The sequence below is a fragment of the Lissotriton helveticus genome, chromosome 10, assembly GCF_964261635.1.
Source record: "Lissotriton helveticus chromosome 10, aLisHel1.1, whole genome shotgun sequence".
Taxonomy (NCBI): Eukaryota; Metazoa; Chordata; class Amphibia; order Caudata; family Salamandridae; genus Lissotriton; species Lissotriton helveticus.
In genome coordinates this window covers 1,176,937,764-1,176,958,103 of record NC_136071.1, presented here as the reverse complement: position 1 = coordinate 1,176,958,103, position 20,340 = coordinate 1,176,937,764, and the positions used below count along the sequence as shown (strand labels likewise).

At 45.9% G+C, this 20,340-nt stretch overlaps 1 protein-coding gene across 5 annotated transcripts in view; it reads right to left on the bottom strand.

The window, feature by feature from the left end:
• DAZL (deleted in azoospermia like) overlaps window positions 1-20,340 on the bottom strand; it is a 794,400-nt gene that overhangs the window by 355,444 nt on the left and 418,616 nt on the right. For all 5 annotated transcript variants that reach the window (XM_078664021.1, XM_078664020.1, XM_078664023.1 and 2 more), the window contains exon 8: window positions 3,412-3,462. In XM_078664021.1, the coding sequence (XP_078520147.1) occupies window positions 3,412-3,462 (51 nt within the window). The remainder of the gene's footprint in view (window positions 1-3,411; window positions 3,463-20,340) is intronic.

Genomic DNA, 20,340 nt, shown 5'->3' with positions numbered 1-20,340 from the left:
CGACCGGGCCTTCAGTGCCGAAAGCCACGCGGCTCCTTCGGAGGTTCAGCTCGGAAACCGAGCTGAAACAAGAACTGGCACCGATCGCAAGACAATACCGACGATAACTAAAGGCCTTTTGGCCAAAAAGAAAGTTTATTATCGATTCCGAACTTGAGTTAACAAATATGCATCCGAACCCAATGGCGGAAAAAAACAATCTGAGGATGGAGTCGATGCCCATGCGCACTGTAGTCCAGGGGAGGAGCCACCTATCTCGTGATACTTCGAAGACTCTTCCAGGACAACAATGTGCAATCATCCGGACCCAACACTAGGCGGCGATCTATGCTAAAGATATGAATTCAGCAGCCCACATGCCTCGAACCTTATGTAGATATCGAAAAAGTGTTCCTAAGACAGCTTGACCCACTCTAGCTTGTTGAATAGCTTTCACATCTACACTGTAATGCTTGGAGAATGTATGTGGGTTATTCCATGTAGCTGCTCTACAGATGTCTACCAATGGAATATTGTTGCCTAAGAAAACCATAGAGGGCCCTTTTGTATTGCTGGAATTAGCTGTTGGAACAGCAGGTAGCACCCTCTTTCCGTCAAGGTAGCAAGTCTGTATACATTTGACTATTCACCTTGCAATTCCTGCTTTGGAAATTGGAGAGTTGAACATGCCACAGAAGCTGCAGTTTTATGGCAGGGCTTTGTCCTCTAAATGTAATACATTACAGCTCTCTTAACATCAGGTGTGTGTAGTGCTTTCTAGGCTACAAAGTCTGGTTTTGGAAAGAAAACTGGGAGCTGCAGTGTCTGCTACAAATTAAAAGAAACCACCGTAGGGAGAAATTTGGGGTTTGTTCTTAGTACTAATTTATTAGGACCTACTTGAAAAAATGGTTCTTCTAAAGTGAGTGCCTGAACTTCACTGATCTGTATGAGGGAAGTTACATTTACCAAAAGGGTCACTATTCATGTCAAAAATTGTATATCACATGAATGTAATGGTTCGAAGGGAGGACCCATATGTCTGGCAAGGACTATATTGAGATTCCTAAAAGGTGCGAGTGGAGGGCAGAATAACTTAACTCCTTTGGTAAAAGCTTTGATGACTGGTATTTTAAACATAGAAGTATGTGGTCTGTTGTGCTTATACGTAGGAAGTGCTCAGAGACGTTTTAAGGCTTGGGCAAAAGTGGGCTGTGGCCCAGGCTCCCAGCCTTTTAATGAGCCCCTGAGGGAGCCACTTCTGTTCTGCAAACGGGGACCTCACATGCGAGAAATGGGAGGGTATCACAGAGATTATTTGCAGTAATATTAGTGAGCTGCTGTTCTGTTACAATATTGAAAACACACATTTAGAATTTGGACGAGTGTGTCCATGCACTGTCAGGGACCTGGCCAAAGAGGGTATGAAAGCTGAAACTTGCAATGAGTTCTTGATGGGATGCATTGTCGTCTGGAAGAGATGGTTTGGATGGGTAAAGGTCTGGATCATTATCACCCAGGGGATCAATTGTATAATCTTTCCATGGAGATGTATTCCCCATCATCAGCATGGTCATCCCCATGGTGTGATTGTCGGCAATTCGGAGGTATAATTTGCAAGGGAATCTCAGATGGAGAAGGAGGTGGTGGTGGTGATAGTAGATGAAAAGGACCTGTAGCCACAGATTTTTTCTTTAAAGGAATCTTGTAAGAAGTGTACTCATCTTGAAGCTTGCGTTTTTGAGGCGGCTTTGTGTGAATATGGCCGGTCTCAGGGTAATATAGTTTTGCTTAGGATCTGGTGTTAATTGAATAATGTCCACTGTTGAATCTGAAGGGGTATCTTTCTGTTTCGGTGCTGAAGTTTTCGGTGCTGATGCCTTCGGTTCCGGAGGAAGCTGGCCTTTCGGCACAAAGGGTTTCGGCTCCAAAGGGTGCTTGGTTTTTGACAGAGAATTTCGGCACCGAGCCGGAGTTGTGTTTGGAACCAGAGGACTTCCGTTCCAAGGAGGACTTTGATGACTCTGTACCGAGCGTAAAGGCTGGACCAGCTGTTTCGGAGCCAAGCCCGGACGAGGGGCATGGGAAACGTAGTCTCGGTGCCAACCTTGGCCAGTAGGCAAAGGTGGTGCCAAAGCCTTGTTTTTTTGGGAGTGTGTGGGGGCAAGGGGTCTTCTGTGCTCACGTCATCTTGTCCCTGCAGCAGTTCTTTATCTTGGAGGTCTATCTCGAGCTCAGATACAGAGTCTTGTTCGGAGAAGCCTTCCTCCTCCTCCTCTGCTGCTGATGCATTAATGTCTTCTTGGCAGGAATCTTGGCTGAAGATGTCTGCCGTAACTTAGATGCTTTGACGCTGCATCTCTCGACGTTGAGCCAGAAGATTGCGAAGAGGTTTCTTTGATCAGAACAATCTGCAAGCATCGCAGGTTTCTTCTTTGTGCTCGGGAGACAAGCACTAGTTGCACACTTCGTGACGACATTCAATTCGGACAAGGGCACCTTCAATGAAGAGCACTTTCAAGACCTCTTGAGTTCGGCGACTTAAATTTGGCCTACCAGTCGTGGATGGGTTTTTGTTCATTTTTATATAGCATGGACACAACCCAGAGTCCTGTTTGGAACCAAAGCACCATAAACCGAGGTCGTGGGATTTCGCCAAATACAACTGACAGTAACAGTAATGATACGGTTTAAATTCTGTTCTTTTAGGGGCTGATATTGTCTGCACGCTGAAGCAATTTGAGGAAAATAATCTGGTAGGAATGACAGGATCTGAGCGCACCGGGTCTGCGTCAGCAGATGTGGAGAAAAAAGGAACAGGCATCAGCACACAGAGGGGATATATATATTGGGCCCCAACATGTCTGGGGTTGGACAGATTCGACATGGAGCCCTTTGTCAATGTGCGAGAGAATTGCTACCAAGGTTTCTAAACGCAGTCTGGCGCCTGCTGAAATTTATAATATGACTAATCTGCAGTTAGAAAACTTTATCAGAAACATTCTGTTTGTAAAGGAAAAAAATAAGTTCAATGATGAAGCACACAGTCCCACTGATGACAACATTTGGAATCATCAGAACAGAAATTGAACTGGCCTGTGGCATGCATGGTACTTCAAAACTGCATATATTTGTTGTTTACAAAGTTTTGCTGCATTATCCAGTTTGGGAATGACGCAAATTCAGTTTATAGTAGATAATACAGGTGATATTTATAAGTGCTACGATTTCTTTACAACACCTGCAGTAAGCACCATGTTTAGTATTTATGTATATCAATGAAATCTACAAAAAGATGCAGGGAAGTGGAAGTATGAAACAAAATTAACTGAGATCAATGTACTTTTAAGATGTTTGAGAATGTTTTGCTTTGCTATAAACATTCTACAATGACCAATAAGTTGGATTCATTATGCAAAGTATTCATTTTACCTGTGGAAATATATAACCCCTCTGCTCTCCTGGCGTCCACTGTGGGGATAGCTTTAAGAAAACAAAATTAATTAGCATATGCTTCTTACACTTTAATGGACAGATACACAAAAAAAGCTTAATGCAGTGTAAAGTTCGAAATACTGAACAAAAACAACTTTCTTATACTTAATAGGTTTGAACTTGATATAAAATTTAAATTAAGGGGTTCAAACAGCAGATCATAGCACATTTAAGAGTTCAAACAGACTGGCAAGCAGTCAGTAAACAGTTTATTTTCAAACGAGGAGGTGTAGGTATAGCACAATATTTATCATAGGTGGATCATTAAACAAATTGTTGACACGTAGGTAAAGTAAAATGACAGTCGACACGTGTTTCGTCCTTATACAACTTTTTCAAGGCTCAAGCGCAAAATTCAGCAATATGTGAAATCAGCAAGACCATCGTCATCATATTCTTTGAAATAATTCAAAATACTACTCCATTCCAACTAAGTTCATAGGAGTCGAAAGTGCCCAGATAGTCACTAGTGCAAGCAAGTAAGCCCAAAAACCTTGGTGTGTTTGGCCGAGTAGGGGGCCAAAGTCCCAAGCCCCCGGGAAGTGTAACAAATAGTTTCTTACCGGTCAGTGTAGTTTTGCAGCTTGAAGACTTTCTGGATTCACTATGCTGTGCATTATTCCGCCATCTCTTGGTTGGGTCCGGAATTGTCGTATTGTCCCTTTTTTTTCCCGGCCCAGGTAGGGTGGGCATCGACGTACCACCATTTGGTGTCCTCTGTGACGTCTGCGTGCTTCCTGTGGAAGCTCCCTCCTGTGGGCGCCATTTTTGGATTCTTTTTTTCTGTTACTGTTTGAGTGTTGTTATTTGTCTATGAAACCAATTTCTCTTGGCTCCTTCTTCTGGCGGAGGAGGTTGGGATCGCAAGTGAATCCAGAAAATCTTCAAGCTGCAAAACTACACTGACAGGTTAGAAACTATTCGTTTTGCAGCATGAATCTTTCTGGATTCACTATGCTGTGCATAGACTTTGTAGCGGTTTGCTAGGTCAGTGGTGGCTGGGTGGAAGAGGAGCTTGGATTCCTGAATATGTGTTGTAAGACCTTCTGTCCCACTTGAGCGTCCTTATTCATTTGATTATCCACACAGTAGTGTTTAGTGAAAGTGTGCACAGATGCCCACGTTGCTGCTTGGCAGATGTCCTGAATAGGTGTGTTTGCTAGGAACGCTATGGAGGCTCCCTTCTTCCATGTTGAGTGAGCCTGCGTAGTGCCTTGCAATTCCTGTCCCGCTTGCTTGTGGCAGTATTGTATTGTTTGTGCAATCCACCTTGCAATAGTGTTCTTGGTTACTGGTCAGCCCAGAAAACTGTTGGCGAAAGAGACAAAAAACTGTTTTGTCTTCCTGCACTCCTTTGTCTGTTCTATGTAATGCATTACTGCCCTTCAGGCGTCCAGTGTGTGTAATGCTCTTTCTGCGTTTGTGGTAGGCTTTTGGAAGAAATTTGGATAGATTGATTGATGTGGAACCTTGAAACCTCCTTTGGTAAGAAGTGTGGGTCCTTTCTCATTACAATCCTGTCACTGTGTATTTGTAAGTAGGGTTCTTGTAATGTGAGTGCATGCAGCTCGCTTACTCTTCGTAGTGAAGTGATCGCCACTAGAAATGCTGTTTTCAGCGTGAGCATATGGAGTGTGGCCTTGTGCATGGGTTCGTACGGGTGCCTTCATTAGTTGCGCCAGTACCACGTTGAGGTTCCATGTTGGCAGTGGTACCCTTTTAGGGGGGGGCTATTCTTTTTGCCCCATCCAGAAACCTTTTTACCACTAGTGAAGTGAAGAAACTCCTCCCTGTTTCTCCCCTTGTGTACACTACTATTGCTGCCAAGTGCACTCTGAGAGAGGTGTAGCTTTGCAGTAGATGAGTTGGGTATTTTAATACTGTGGATTCCCTTGTTCTCCTGTTTTGAAGTTTCTCATTGGCGCACCATTGCGAGAATCTCTTCCATTTGGCTACGTAGTATTGTCTTTTGGTAGGTCTTTGTGCCTCCCTCAATACTGCTCTAGTGCTCTCTGGCAGTTTGAGGTATGCGAAATCTAAGTCTTCAGGAGTCATGCCGCCAGGTTGAGGCTCTCAGTCTCTGGGTGCAACACCTTTCCATTTTGTACGCTTAAGAGATGTTTTCTTTTAGGAAACTTGTGAGTCGGGCCATGCATCATTTCCATTATTTGTGAGAACCAGGTCTGTCTGGCCCACTGTGGTGCGATTAGAATCAGCGTCATGTTGCTGGCCCTGCACTTGTTCAGTACCCTCTGTAGAAGTGGTAGTGTTGGCAAAGCGTAAGCAAATGTCCCTGACCAACTTATCCATAGGGCATTCCCTGGGGATTGACTGTACGTTTGTCTCGATGCGAAGTGTTGGCATTTTGCATTTTGGGGTGTGTCGCAAATAGGTCTATTTGCGCTGTCCCCCACTTGTTGAATATTTTCTGTAACTCCTGGTAGTTGATCTCCCATTCGTGGGATGACAACTGTCTGCTCAGTCTGTCCGCTTCCACATTGTCCTTTCCTGGGAGATGTACTGCTAGTAGGTTTATTTGTTTCAGAATAGCCCATTTCTAAATGTCCTGTGCTAGTGATGACAATATCACTGAGAGAGTACCTCCTTGCTTGTTTATGTAGAACATTGTTGTGGTGTTGTCTGTTTGAATCAACACTCTCCTTCCGTATAGGTGCTCCTGAAAGGCCTTTAACGCTAGGCAGACTGTCTTTAGTTCTAGATAGATGATGTGTTTGACTGGGTCTTGGGGTTTCCACAATCCTCCCACTTTAAGGTTGTTCATCCTAGCTGGGATGCGTCCGTTGTGATGGTCACTGATGGAGCTGGTTGTGTGAATGGTTTTCCCTGTGTTAAGGTTTCTCTTATTCCACCACGCCATCTCTTGATGTATTGTTTTCGTGACAACCACAAGGTTCTCCCAGCTTCCTGTAGCCTGTGACCACTGCTGTTGAAGCCATTCCTGGAACGGTCTCATATGTAGTCGGATGTGGGGGATTAAGTGTATGCAAGACGCCATCATGCCCATCATTTTCCTGACCATCCTCACTGTCAGAGCTTGCCCCTTGCTGTAATTCTGTTTCCCCTTCAGAATTGCCAAGGTCCTCTTTTTGCTTGGGAACACTTTGCCCTGTAAGGTGTTGATCTCTGCTCCCAAGAAGACTTTCACCTGCTCTGGTTCTGGGGAGGATTTTCCCCAGTGGATGGAGAACCCCAATCTCTACAGTGTTTGTGTCGTTGTCTGAGTGTTTTCTTTGCAGGCGTCGTATGAGCTTGCCTTTACCAGCCAGTCGTCAAGATACGGGTATATGTGTATTCCCTGTCTCCTCAAATGTGCTGCCACTGCTGCCAGGCATTTTGTGAACACCCTTGGCGACGATTTTAGACCAAAGGCTAGCACTGTGAACTGGTAGTGTATATTCTTTACCACAAACCTTAGTGTTTGTGTTTTCTGTTCAATGGTATGTGCAGGTACGCATCGTTTAGATCTATTGTTGTCATGTAATCCCCTTGTGTTGTATCTGGGGAATTACTTCTTGTAGAGCGGTCATTTTGAATTTTTGCGTTCTTATGTACTTGTTTAGGTACCTTAAGTCCAGGATAGGACGTAACGTCTCGTCCACCTTTAGTACGAGAAAGTAAGTGGAGTAAACCCCCTTCCCTCAATGATGTGCTGGTACCTTTTCTATGGCACTTTTGTCTAGAAGTTCCTTTGTTTCCTGTAACAATTGTGATAGTTCTTTTCTTGAGTGAATCTTTTCATAGGTCTTTCTGTGTGGGGGTTGAACTTGTAGTTCTATACAATAGCCGTGCTTTATGATGTTTAGTATCCACGTGTCTGTGGTCATCTCCCTCCACTCCTGGAGGAAGTCTTTTACCCTGCCTCCTTCTGGTGTTGCATGTTGGAGGAACTGACAGTTTCTTGGTTGTTTTGTTATATGATATGCCCCTGTTGATGTTGTCTGGGTGTGTGTTGACGTTTTTGTGAAGTCACTTGGAGGGCTGTTGGACTCCTCTGGGTGTGCCGCCTTGTCCTCTTGTGCGCCCACAGGCCCCTAGGTTGGTATTGCCATGTCTGCTGTTGCTGTCCCTGCTGTTGACCCTGGTTTCCCCCTTGGAAGCCATGGTTGAAGGATTGGTGAGATGTGGCTGGTTGGTTGTTCCTCCTGCTTGCTGGTCTTCTTGGAGGTACTACCCTTCTCATGCCCCTGAATTGCAAGGCTCCCATTGACCTTGCAGCCTCTTTTTCCTTTTTCAGTTGGTTCAACTTTTCATCGACTGTGCTGCCGAACAGTTGTTCACTATTAAAGGGCGTGCTGAGGATGTTACTTTGGACTTCGGCCTTAAAACCAAATATACGAGCCAGGCAAGTCTTCTCTCCGTCACCCCTACCATCATTTGTCTACTTGAAGTTTCTGCTGCATCTAGAGCCGATTTCAAACATGCATTGGCCATATTTTCCCTTCTTCTCTACCACGTGGCTTGCCCTCTTCTGGTCTGGTAGGTGCTTGAGAAGTTCTCCAACCTTCTCCCAGTGTTGATATGCGTGCCTATTGATGAGGGCATTGGAGTTTTCAATACACCACTGTATTGCCGCACTCCTTTCCATCTTTCTCCCTGTGAGGTCCATCCTCTTGCTTTTCTTGTCAGTAGGTGGTCCTGTATTTGTGGGGATGTTGGATCTCTTTCTGGCTGTGGCTGCCATGATGGAGTCAGGTGGTACTGACCATCTGATGTACATGGGGTCCTGTGAGGAGTGTTTGTATTTCTTTTCACACCTTGGGGTGACAGATCTGCATATAGCTGGTTCTTTGAACGCCTCTCTTCCTTGGTCCAGCACACTAGGAAGCATTGGCAAGAATTGGCTCCTTGTTTGTGTTGGCAACAGTGTTGGCAGCAGGAAACATGCCTGAGGCTTTTCCTCCTCCAGCTTCAACTTGTACGTCTCTGCCGCCTTCTCTATAACTTGGTTGTACATTCCAAAGTCGTCTGACGGCGAAGACCTCAAAGGGTAGGACTCTACACTCTCTTCAGGCGATTCAGCGTCAAGGACCTGCCACGGAAGATCTTGGGACTCTGAAATTGTTGAGGCCTTCGGCGGGTGTGGAGTGTTTGGTGGGTTGAGTTGCTCCACGTTGCCCTCTGCTTCGACCTCGAACACTGGTTTCAATGGAATCATGTACCGCCTCATTTTGTCGTCGAACTCTGGAGAATATTCGCCATTTCAGCCTCAAATCTTCTTCTTTTCCTGTCCATCTCGGATGCTTGTTCGGCGTCTAGATTCTCCGGCCTAGGTTTCGTGGTAGTCATCGACGATGTCGCGGTCATGGGCTTGGACGATGGGCCCGGCTTTTGGTCCTCTTGCCACGACGTTGAGTGTTCCTTTTCTGGAACCGCTTTCGACGGCCTTGCCTTTTCCAGGCTTTTCGACGGCTGCGAGTCCTTAGCCAAGGATCCACTAGGCTGTTTATCTTTGAGTGCTGCTGCTAGCGTCAAGGACTTCGACAGCAGTGCCCCTTTTTGGGAGGATTTGGACTCACTCCGAGTGTCCGTTGCGGTTCTAGGGGTCGAAGAGTCTTACCTCCTTCCTCTTTTCAACCTCGACGTCCTTCGAGTCTTCTGGCCCTTCAGCGATGTTGTCCTCTTCATCACTGGAGAGGACCAAGTCTCGGAGCGATGGAGGTGCTCCCTGGCCCTGCATGGCGTGCTTCACTATCCGCTGCCTCTCTCTCACCCTAAGTGTCTCAGGCGTGAAAACCGCGCAGGCGCTGCAGTTCTCTCTTCGGTGGTTGAGCGGAAGGCAGAGGTTGCAGACTGGATGCTGGTCCTTCTGCGCGTACTTGTGTCTGCAGTTATCGCAAAATTTGGACGGTGTCTTATCCATCGCGGTGCTCAGGGGGCCCCATGTGCGTGCATCGTCCGTGGAACGTCGAAGGATTGGTTCTTTTCCTTCTTCGTCGTCCCGGTTAGTTGACTGGTGCTCCGGTCACTAAGTCGATTTTCTGGTGTAATTTCGTAGATTATCCGGTGATTCTGTCTCTAAAGTTCTGGAGCTCCTTCGTTAACGATCCAGACTCAACGACTGAAAAAAGAATCTGAAGATGGCGACCACAGGAGGGAGCTTCCACAGGAAGCGCGCCGTCACATAGGACACCAAATGGTGGTACGTCGACGCCCACCCTACCTGGGCCGGAAAAAAAAAGGGAGAAAATACGACAATTCCGGACCCAACCATGAGATGGCGGAATAATGCACAGCATAGTGAATCTAAAAAGATTCACGCTGCAAAATAATCTTCCTTCACAATCCCATCCTGCGTGGCTCCCCGCTGAAAGAGGTCCCTCTACCTAGCTGGTGGTTAACTTGTGGGGGATGCAGTTGTTTGAAAAAGAGTCTTAAACACAGCCTGATCAATAATGGCTTGTTGGTGTGCAAATACATCCACACAATAATGTTTTGGGAAGGTGTGTGGAGTAGATCATGTTGCTGCTTTGCAAATATCAGCAACAGGAATGTTTTCTAAAAAAGCCATAGAAGTTCCAATTTTTGTAGTGGAGTGTGCTTTTGGTGGAACAGGTAAAAGTTGGTTAGCCTTTGCATAACACGTTTGTATGCATTCAACTATCTATCTTGAAATGGCTGATTTAGAAATTGCTTTTCCTAAATGAGGAGGTGCAAAGACAACAAACAATTGTTGCGTTTTTCTAAATGATTTAATCCTATCAATGTAATACATTAACGTCCTTTTTACATCTAAAGCGTGTAATACCCTCTCTGTAACCGTGTCTGGTTGCGGCAAAAACGCAGGTAAATAAATTGGCTGACTAATATTGTAACTGGAAACTACTTTTGGTAGGAATTTAGGGTTAGTTCTAAGCACTATCCTGTCCCTGTGTAGGTGAAAGAAAGGCTCTTCTAAGAGAATTAATGCAACTAAAAATGCAAGTTTCCATGAAAGCTATTGCAACTGACAAGAAGGATAAATTACTTACCTGTAATCCTAGTTCTCTTCCAGGGGTATACTCATCAAAGTCATAAGCACTGAATAATCCCCGCTCAAGTGCGGGATCCCAGAGCATATAGAAATATACATATATATGTGTTTGTTCGAGCCCACAAGTGTAAAACACTTACGAAACACACACACACACACACACACACACACACATATATATATATATATATATATATATATATATACACACACACATTATTATGCAGCCCACAAATTGTTTCAATAGGGTAAAATGCCAAAATTACATAGGTTTCTCTTGTATGAAAAAAATCTCCTTAATACACATTGTAATAGAGAACATACACTGTAATAGTGTCATATAAGCATCCTTTATTTTCAAAAAGAAAAAAGAAAGGCAGTTGGCGCATAGGCTGCATAGATAAATAACATCACAGTACAGTACAGTAAAAAACTGGCACCTTGCCTTTAAGGCTTCCAAGAACCTGGACACCGTGCCTTTAAGACCTCCAGGAGCCCCATTGCTCCAATCATGCACCACAAGTGACAGTTAGGTCAGTTCTTTTTTTTTACGGTGTACTAACTTGTAGCAACCAGAATATAAGATGTAAATAACACATTAACGTACTATAAATGCTCGTCCGGGGAGGCGGGAGGGCTGCCTATGACTTTGATGAGTATACCCCTGGAAGAGAACTAGGATTACAGGTAACTTATCCTTCTCTTCCAGGGGATACTCATCAATAGTCATAAGCACTGAATAGAGTAGCAAGCCCATACCCACTCCCTCGCGGACAAGCAAACCAGTTAACAGCACATCTTCAAATGGTATCAACCAAATAGATTTCTCAATGAGGCTTGCCCAAATTGTGCATTTGCCTGCGAATCAGAGTCCAAACAGTAATGGCGAGTGAAAGTATGAACAGAACGCCATGTAGTTGCTTTACAAATTTCGGCTGTAGGAACAGTCCTAAGGAGAACCGTGGTAGAGGCTTTTCCCCTGGTAGAATGTGCTTTAGGTTTGCCCTGAAGAGTCTTGTTGGCTAGTTGGTAGGACAAAGTTATGCAAGAAACTATTCATCTAGAGATCGATCTTTTAGAAGCTGTCGCACCGGTATTTATGGGACCATAGTTAAACAATCGGTCTGTCTTTCTCAAGCACTTAGATTTGTCTAGATAAAATTTCAGAACCGTCTTGAGGTCTAGTGATTGAAAGGACCTCTCAGGAGGAGTCGTGGGATTGGGAAAAAATGTGGGCAGAGTGATAGCTTGATTGATGTGAAAATCCGAGACCACTTTAGGTAGAAAACTTGGATGGGTTCTTAAAACTACGCTGTTTGCATGAAAAACAGTATAGGGCTCTTTACAGCACAAGGCCTGGATTTCACTAAGCCTGCGGGAAGAAGTGATGGCGACTAAAAAGGCAGCTTTCCATGACAAGTGCTGCAGAAAAGCCCAGTGAAATGGCTAAAAGGAGCACCCATTAATTTTGTACGGACTATGTTGAGCTCCCAAGGTGGAGACGGAGATCTCACTGGAGGGTAGACAACCTTTATCCCTTCAAGGACATCTTTAACCACTGGCATCTGGAAAAAAGAAACCTGTGTAGGGGACTTTTTGTATGCAGTGATTGCTGCTAGGTGAACTTTAATCGTGGAGAACTGCAGGCCAGATTTGGCCAAATGTAGTAGGTATGGCAAGATCACTTGTACTTGACCCCCCACCGGATAATGAGCATTGTCCATGCACCACAAGTAGAACCGCTTCCAATTAAAAGCATAGGATGCCCTGGTGGAAGGTCTTTCAGTTTCCTTGAGGATGGGCTGGTAAGTCTAAGGGCCAGATGTAGGAGCCCAAATACCGGTCGGTAACGGCCGAATTCGGCCGTTACCGACCGGTATTTGGTGATTGAGATGTAGGGGCATCATTTTACACATTCGGTAAATTTACCGAATCTGTAAGATACCGAATCGGTATTTTTACCGATTTGGTAATTTCCAGATGTAGGTGGGACTCTTCGGAGTCCCAAAGGCCTTTCAGAATCTGTATTTTACCACCCAATCCAATTGGGTGGTAAAATACCGAATCCAGGTGTCCATGCACATGTGTGCATGCACACCTATGCCATGTGACAGACAGACATGCCCTTAGGGCATGTCTGTGTGCCACACACATGCCTGTTTTTGGGGTGCTAGAGGGTGTCAAAGTGACACCCCCTGCACCCTTGCTGAAATCGGTATTTACCGATTCTGTAAATACCGATTCGGTAATGCCCATTGATTCCTAAGGGCTTCATGCCCATAGGAATCATTGGGCATAATCGGTATTTACAGAATCGGTAAATACCGAATCTTAACGATTCGGTATTTACCGAGTCTGTATTACCTACATTCCCCCCCTCTATTTTACCACTTCTTAAATACCGAATCGGTATGATTCGGTATTTAAGAAGTGGTAAAATAGAATTACCTACATCTGGCCCTAAGTGTAAATGTAAAATGTAAATTGATACTTGTATAGCGCACTACTCGCCCGCAAGGGTCTCAAGGCGCTTGTACGAATACCGCTGTGGAACCCATCCTGGCTTTCCCTGTGAGGCGTCCACTCCTGGGTACCCCCAAGGTGGCGGCCAGGCATCCTTAGCGTTGTGGGGGCCGTTGTGGAGATTAAGCAAGCTATTGCCCAGAGTTGCAGAGTGGGACTCCATGATTGGAATAGGCACCGAGGCGGGAATTATCAGGTCCGTGGAATTTTTGAGCCCAAGAACCGCCGAGGCGGGGAATTGAACTCTGGTCCCGGGCTACACCTCTGCATCAGGGTCTGCTGCTCTAACCATGCAGGCCGGCTTACTAAAAGGATGCAATTATAGCTACCCGAAGAGGTAAGACTATGGTGCTATGTATAGATATGTTTAGAGGATAGTATTAGATGAACCAAGATTCTAATTGGTTTCTTTTTTTGACAGACAGTGCTTGTTTGTCCTGAACACAGAAGCGAGACCGATGTTGTATGCATAGGCTCGCAGGTAACTATTCAATAGGATAAATAGTAATGCGCATACTTTTATTCAACTCATAGTGTAGCAAACTACCCTGTATTTATTTTTATCTTCCTGCAGAAAAGCTGTTTATCATCAAAAACTATACAATTACGGTAGGACGGTGTAATTAAAACGCGTGACTTTACTAAAAATATGTAAATGAACTTGCATGACCTATAATTCATGCAATAATCTATAAAGAAGCGGCATCTCAACATATGAGAGCTTAAGTCATCCAAATGATAATATTGTCCTTTTTCAAAAAAGTAACTGAGAAACTTTTAAACGTCAAGAGTAACGAGTTTTCTTTTTCTCTTTTCTTTTTCTCTCTACTATTTCTTCTCTTTATGTTTTCTTTCCCGATAGACCCCTGACGAAGGGGCCGCAAGGTCCCGAAATGCATTGGGTTGATGTATTTTACATTGTATATTTAGTTTGATTAACTGAATGTCATGAATTTGTTATGATTTATGTATAAAATTGTTGATATCGTTTGACTACGGTGAATATACTGAGTTAACACATCATATAAATAATTGATCAAAATAAAAATGAAATGTTGAAAGCTATTTAAGAGTTTACTCATCCAAGAGTGCACCCAAGAGCCCTGGCAGCCATTCAGGTGCCAGGCTACATACATGTTTCATTAGGTGTTTGCAGGCACCAATCAAAGGTAGCACTCATATCGGATTAATCTTTGATAAATATTGTATACTGTGTGCAGTACCCACACACATTCATTGCTCTAACCATTGAGCCACACTTCTCCACTGTGTCTGTATTGCAGGACTTCAGGAGCCATGTTGTCAATCTGACGGATAAGAGATTGGGATGAAACACTCTCCCCTCGTTCTTGGAGAACAAATCTGGACGGCTAGGCAATCTCTGGTGTGGCACCTCGGATAGTTGTAGAAGGTCTGGGTACCACCACCAACGCGGCCACTTCTGAGCTGTCATGATCATTCTGGAGTTGGTCCTGTAAAACTTGTTGATCACTGCTGGGTTGAGAGGCAGTGGCGGAAAAGCGTACAGTAATGTCCGAGACCATTTTATCAAAAGGGCATTCCCCCATGATCCTGGCTGGTGAAACCTGGAGCGCAGACGGGCATTTGGTATTTGCCGTGTCTGCGAAGAGATCAATGTCTGGCATTCACCATTGCCGGAAGATGTCTTGCGTGACTGTTTGAAGTAGAGTCACACAGTCTTTACAGAGGCCGGACGTCTGCATCCACTGATCCTCCAGAGACTGCAGATGGATGTTCAATCTGGCATTGGGGACGATAAAGACACAAGTAGCCATTGACCCCAGAAGCGAAGACCCATGCCCGACTGTGGGAAGACGAGAGCTGAGGAGTTCGTGACATATCTCCCCAATTGAAAATAACCTCTACGACGAAGGACAAACGCTTGCCTTTAAGGTATCCAGTGAAGCACCCAGGTAATGGATTTTCCGGGTAGGGTTGAAGATCGACTTCTTGTAGTTGGCCCGCAGCCCTAGCGTGTTCAGTAGATGAAGACAGTAGGAGAGAGACAACCCTGAAGCAGGTAAGTCGTAGCGCTCTTCAGGACCCAATCGTCCAAATAGGGGTAAATTAAAATCTTGTGTTTGCGGAGAAACGCTGCCACCACTGCCATACACTTTTAAAATGTTTGCGGGGCCGACTTGAGACCGAACGGAAGGACTCGGAATTCGAAGTGCTGACGAGCTACTTGAAAGCGGAGAAACGTTTGATGCTTTTTGGACACCGGGACGTGGAAATAAGGGTCCTGCAGGTCTATAGCACACATCCAGTCCCCCTGATGGAGATGAGGGATGATCTGGTGCAGGGCCAGGATCCGGAACTTTTCCTTGCGGATGAATTTGTTTAAGAAGCGCAGATCGAGAATTGGCCTATATTCTCTGACCGGCCTCTTTTTGGGGCAAAAGTTCCGGGCACACGGGATGAGGATTGTTAGGACACACAGCGGAACAGCCCCGCAAACGGAGCGGTTCGATTCCGGAACTACAAGTCCCGAAACACCCTCGTCATGAACTACGATACCCAGGAGGGCACCGCGCTGGACGGACGCTGGCGCCGCCTTATAACAAACAGCTGTGGCGGGACGCGGCGTCGGATATTTCGTGTTCCAGTTTCCGAACACTTCCCCGGGACGTTAGGAGGAAGAGACCCGACGCCACTCCAAGGATTGCCGACCGTGAGCCTCAGTGTCGGGTAAGCCGTGGGGCTTCTGCCCCCGTCCAAGGACCTTTCAGTCCCCGCTCGAGGGCGCTCGAGCAACAGAACGCTTGCCTTCGTTGATTCCCCAACTCCACTCGAGGGTTGTAGAGAGTTGGAAAGCCCGACCTTCCTGTTTCTTTGTCACAGTCCCCGCTCGAGGCTTATCGAGCGGAAAGGAAGCCACGGGCTAGCTATATTATTGCAGCAGTCCCCGCTCGAGGGTTTACGAGCGGGAGAGCCTCAGTCCCCGCTCGAGGATTATCGAGCGTGAGAGATGCTAAGGCTGTCTGTACTTTGACGCAGTCCCCGCTCGAGGGTTAGAGCGTGTGAGACGCTAAGGCGGTCTGTACTTTGACGCAGTGCACGCTCGAGGGTTATAGAGCGTGAGAGACGCAAAGGCTGCCTGTACTTCGGCGCAGTCCCCGCTCGAAGGTTATCGAGCGTGAGAGACGCTAAGGCTGCCTATCCCTTTGCCCCTGTCCCCGCTCGAGGGTTTCGAGTGTGAGGACGCAGTAAGCCGCTACCTCAAGGAGCCCTCCTCCAACGCGTGCTTGCCCTCCGTTGGTGAGTGTCGGGACCGACACTCATGCGGAGGACGAACTGAGGATTTACATCACCAGTTTATACTCGAGTGGCATTGTCGGCCACTGCTTAGCACGGTGTCCTCTGTTGGTGAATGCCGGGACCGGCATTCGTGCAGAGGACGGTTGGAAACAGGGTGTTGAACCTTCCCAGGGCGGACATTTCACCTTGATCGCTAGTGTGCTGTTACTCGTGTTCAGTTACCAAGTGCCAAATGAAGCGGATTACGACAACCTACCTATCTGTTCTCTATTGTGGCGGAAAGACGTGGGTGAAGCATTTAGCGCTGCCCCAATCCTGAGGAACCAGGGGATTACAAGGATAAGAAATACTGGTACAATGTCTTGTATTCGTATTTAATTGGTCGACACCACTAGATTACATTTCACGGGACACCACCGGTTTTAGGTTTCTACAACCCCGCCATTGTTACCAATTCTTCACCACGCGTTCCTGTGGTAAGATCTGACATCCATAGTAGGCACTCGCCTCTCCGTGGTTGTGACGCTATCCCAACAATAGAGTGCTTGCTGGGTTCCTAAGCGTGGAAGGGTATACTCAGACATGAGTCCCTTGCTCATTGCACCATCAGGATTCAAGCAAGCCGGGCCGAAGACGGCTGTAATGGCAGAAACCGGTCCCCGGAAGCTTGTTTCCTTCCCAGTGTAAGAATTGGCTTTTGTAGTCTGGTCTGCCCTATTCCCATGATGCACTGGGCCAGGGACAGACTAATTTGCATACAGCCAGGTTCTGAAACTGGGATGGTGCAATGAGCTAAAAAACGGTGTTGGATCTAGCCCTGATCTCTTGACTGGGTGAGAGTATTCTGCTTAATTCAGAGACTCTGTCCCTCACCACCCCTTGTTGTAAATATGGTTCCTCTGACCCTTCAGCCGCTCTGGTTACTCCACTGGTTCATTGATCTCACCTCTCTTCCAAACCGCCACACAGCCTTGAAGAGTCAAGGGACATTTCCCGCTTTGTGACGAAACAAGCATCGGCTGGTCTTTTCTTTGTTTTTTTCATTATTAAAACCTTCCAACTAATCTACTGGTGTCGACCAATTAAATACGAATACGAGACATTCTACCAGTATTTCTTATCCTCATCACGTGTGTCCAGGACTTTTGCTTAATCATTGTGGTGGGTTCCCACGAGCCACACATCTACGGGGGTTACAGGGTATTTCCCCTGAGACAGCACCGTACTTACCTCTCTCACACAACACATTACGCATATCAGCTTGAGAGCCAAGTTTCCTTTCTTACTAAAAACCCTACATCCAGACAGGGCCTCTTTTTTGGACCATGAAATAATGAGAATATATTCCCAGTTTTCGTTGTTGAGTCGGAACATATTCTATGGCCTTTTTTCGTAGAAGCCTGTTCACCTCTTCCTGTAACATGTGGAGGCATTGACGGAATTTTCTTTGTGGAGGAACTGGTGGAGGTGGGGCTTTGAACCTCAGCAAGTATCTATCTTGCACAATATTCAGCACCCATTTGTCGTTTGTGATTGAGCTCCACTCTTCCGGATGAAAAGTTATACTTCCCCCTACCAGAGTGGCTAACGGGCATGGAGGAAGCATGTGCTCATGGTTTGGCTGGTTGTTTAGCAGTTGAAGCCTGCTGTCTGTTTCCTCTTCCTCTACCAGGTCTCCTCTGGTGGAAGTGCGACCTCTGTTTGGGAATTTGCCCGTTTACGGGCACTTGACACTACTAGAGAATCTAGAGCGAGCTGTCCCTTGATATACGCTGGATAATTTGGAGCTGGTTTATATTTATCAACTCGGAGGTTGAGAATTCTAGCCCTGACAGGGTCTTTAAACACAACAGGGCCATGTTTAATCATACCTTTTAACATATGTGAAGTACTTGCTGACTTTGGTGATTGTGTAAAAGTCTCTAATAAAAAACTTCCTACAAGGAGTCAATTTAATTCTACCCCATGATATTTGGCTGCTCTATTTATGAGTTGCACAAAAGGAATATGCTAGTTACCAGTATGCATCAGTTCTTGGCATGTAGGGCTGCTGACATTCATATCTGTGCATAGATCGCCGCCTAGTGTTGGGTCCGGATGATTGCACATTGTTGTCCTGGTAGAGTCTTCGAAGTATCACGAGATAGGTGGCTCCTCCCTCAGACTACAGTGCGCATGGGCATCCTCTCCATCCCCAGATTGTTTTTCTCCATTGTGGCAGAGATGGAGTATAGTACAGTAAGAGATGTCCATGCAAAGAGTGAATGCTACAGCTGCGACAGGCACCGGGGAGGCGGGCGGGCGACATGAATGTCAGCAGCCCTACATGCCAAGAACAGATGCATACTGGTAAGTAGCATATTCCGTTCGAGGCATGTCGGCTGCTGAATTCATATCTGTGCATAGAATGTATAGCAGTATCTCCCCTAGCGGTGGCTGCCCGTGTCAGCTGCAGCAGTCTGAAAAAGAGTTTTGAGAACAGCCTGTCCTACAGCAGCTTGCTGTTTGGAATGTACATCTAAACAATAGTGTTTGGTAAATGTATGACCATGTGGCTGCTCTGCAAATTTCGTGTAAAGGAATATTTCCTAGGAAAGTCATGGATGACCCTAGTTTGCGTGTCGAATGCGCCCTAGGGGGAACTGTTAAGGTGCGTTTTGCCTTTAAATAACATATCTGAATGCACTTAACGATCCATCTGGCTATACCTGATTTTGAAATAGTGTTGCCTATGTGTTGCGGTGAGAAAGGAACAAACAACTGTTTTGTCTTTCGAAATGTCTTAGTTCTATCTATATAGTATAGCAGAGCTCTCTTGACATCTAGAGTATGCAAGGCCCTTTCAGCTACTGTCTGTGGATTTTGAAAGAACACTGGCAGTTCTATTGTTTGATTTATATGAAAATGGGATACCACTTTTGGCATGAATTTAGGGTTTGTTCTGAGAACTACTCTATTTGCATGTACTTGAATGAATGGCTCTTGAATAGTTAGGGCTTGCAGCTCACTAACTCTTCTAAGTGAAGTTATGGCAATAAGGAAAGCCACCTTCCAAGTAAGAAATTGTAGTTCACATGAGTGTAGTGGTTCAAAAGGTGGTCCCATAAGTCTGGTTAAAACGATGTTTAGATTCCAGACTGGTGAAGGTGGGTGTTTAGGGGGAATTACTCGTTTCAGTCCCTCCATAAATGCTTTAATTGCTGGCACTCTAAACAGTGAAAGGTGTTGCCTGTTTTGGAGATATGCTGCTAACGCAGCTAAATGTATTCTGATGGATGAGTAGGCTAAATTGCAACGTTGGAGGTGCAAGAGATAGCAGATGATGTTTTGTGTAGAAGCATCTAATGGGTTTATATCGTTGTTACTGCAGTAAATGACGAAACGTTTCCACTTAGCTGCATAACATGCCCTGGTAGTGGGTCTTCTTGCCTCTGATAATATTCATGCAGTCTGGAGGCAAGTTGAGGTATTTAAACTTTAGCATGTCAGGAGCCAGATCGCCAGGTTCAGCTGTTGCAGGTCTGGGTGTTGGATTTCGCCACGGCTCTGAGTTAGAAGACTGGGTGTGAGTCGCAGTCTTTGATGAGTCTGAGTTAGAAGACTGGGTGTGAGTCGCAGTCTTTGATGAGGCACCACTGACAGTTCTAGGAACGTTGTGTACCATGGTTGCCTCGCCCATGTGGGAGCAACTAGGATTAGCGTCAGCGAATGTTGGCGCATTTTGCGTGCCACCAGCGGTATTAATGGAGCTGGGGGAAAAGCGTACGCAAATTTGCCTGACCAGTTCATCCATATCGCATTGCCTTGCGACTGTGGATGTGGGAACCTGGCGGCAAAGTACTGGCATTTTGCGTTTTCGCTTGTGGCAAACAGATCTATCTCCGGTTGTCCCCCCTGCCGGAAGAATGGTTGGAGCACATTGGGGTGAATCTCCCATTCGCGCATCTGTTGACTGTGCCGGCTGAGCAGGTCGGCTATTTGATTGTCCTTGCCTGGGAGGTGTTCTGCCACGAGAATGAATATGCTACTTACCAGTATGCATCTGTTCTTGGCATGTAGGGCTGCTAACATTC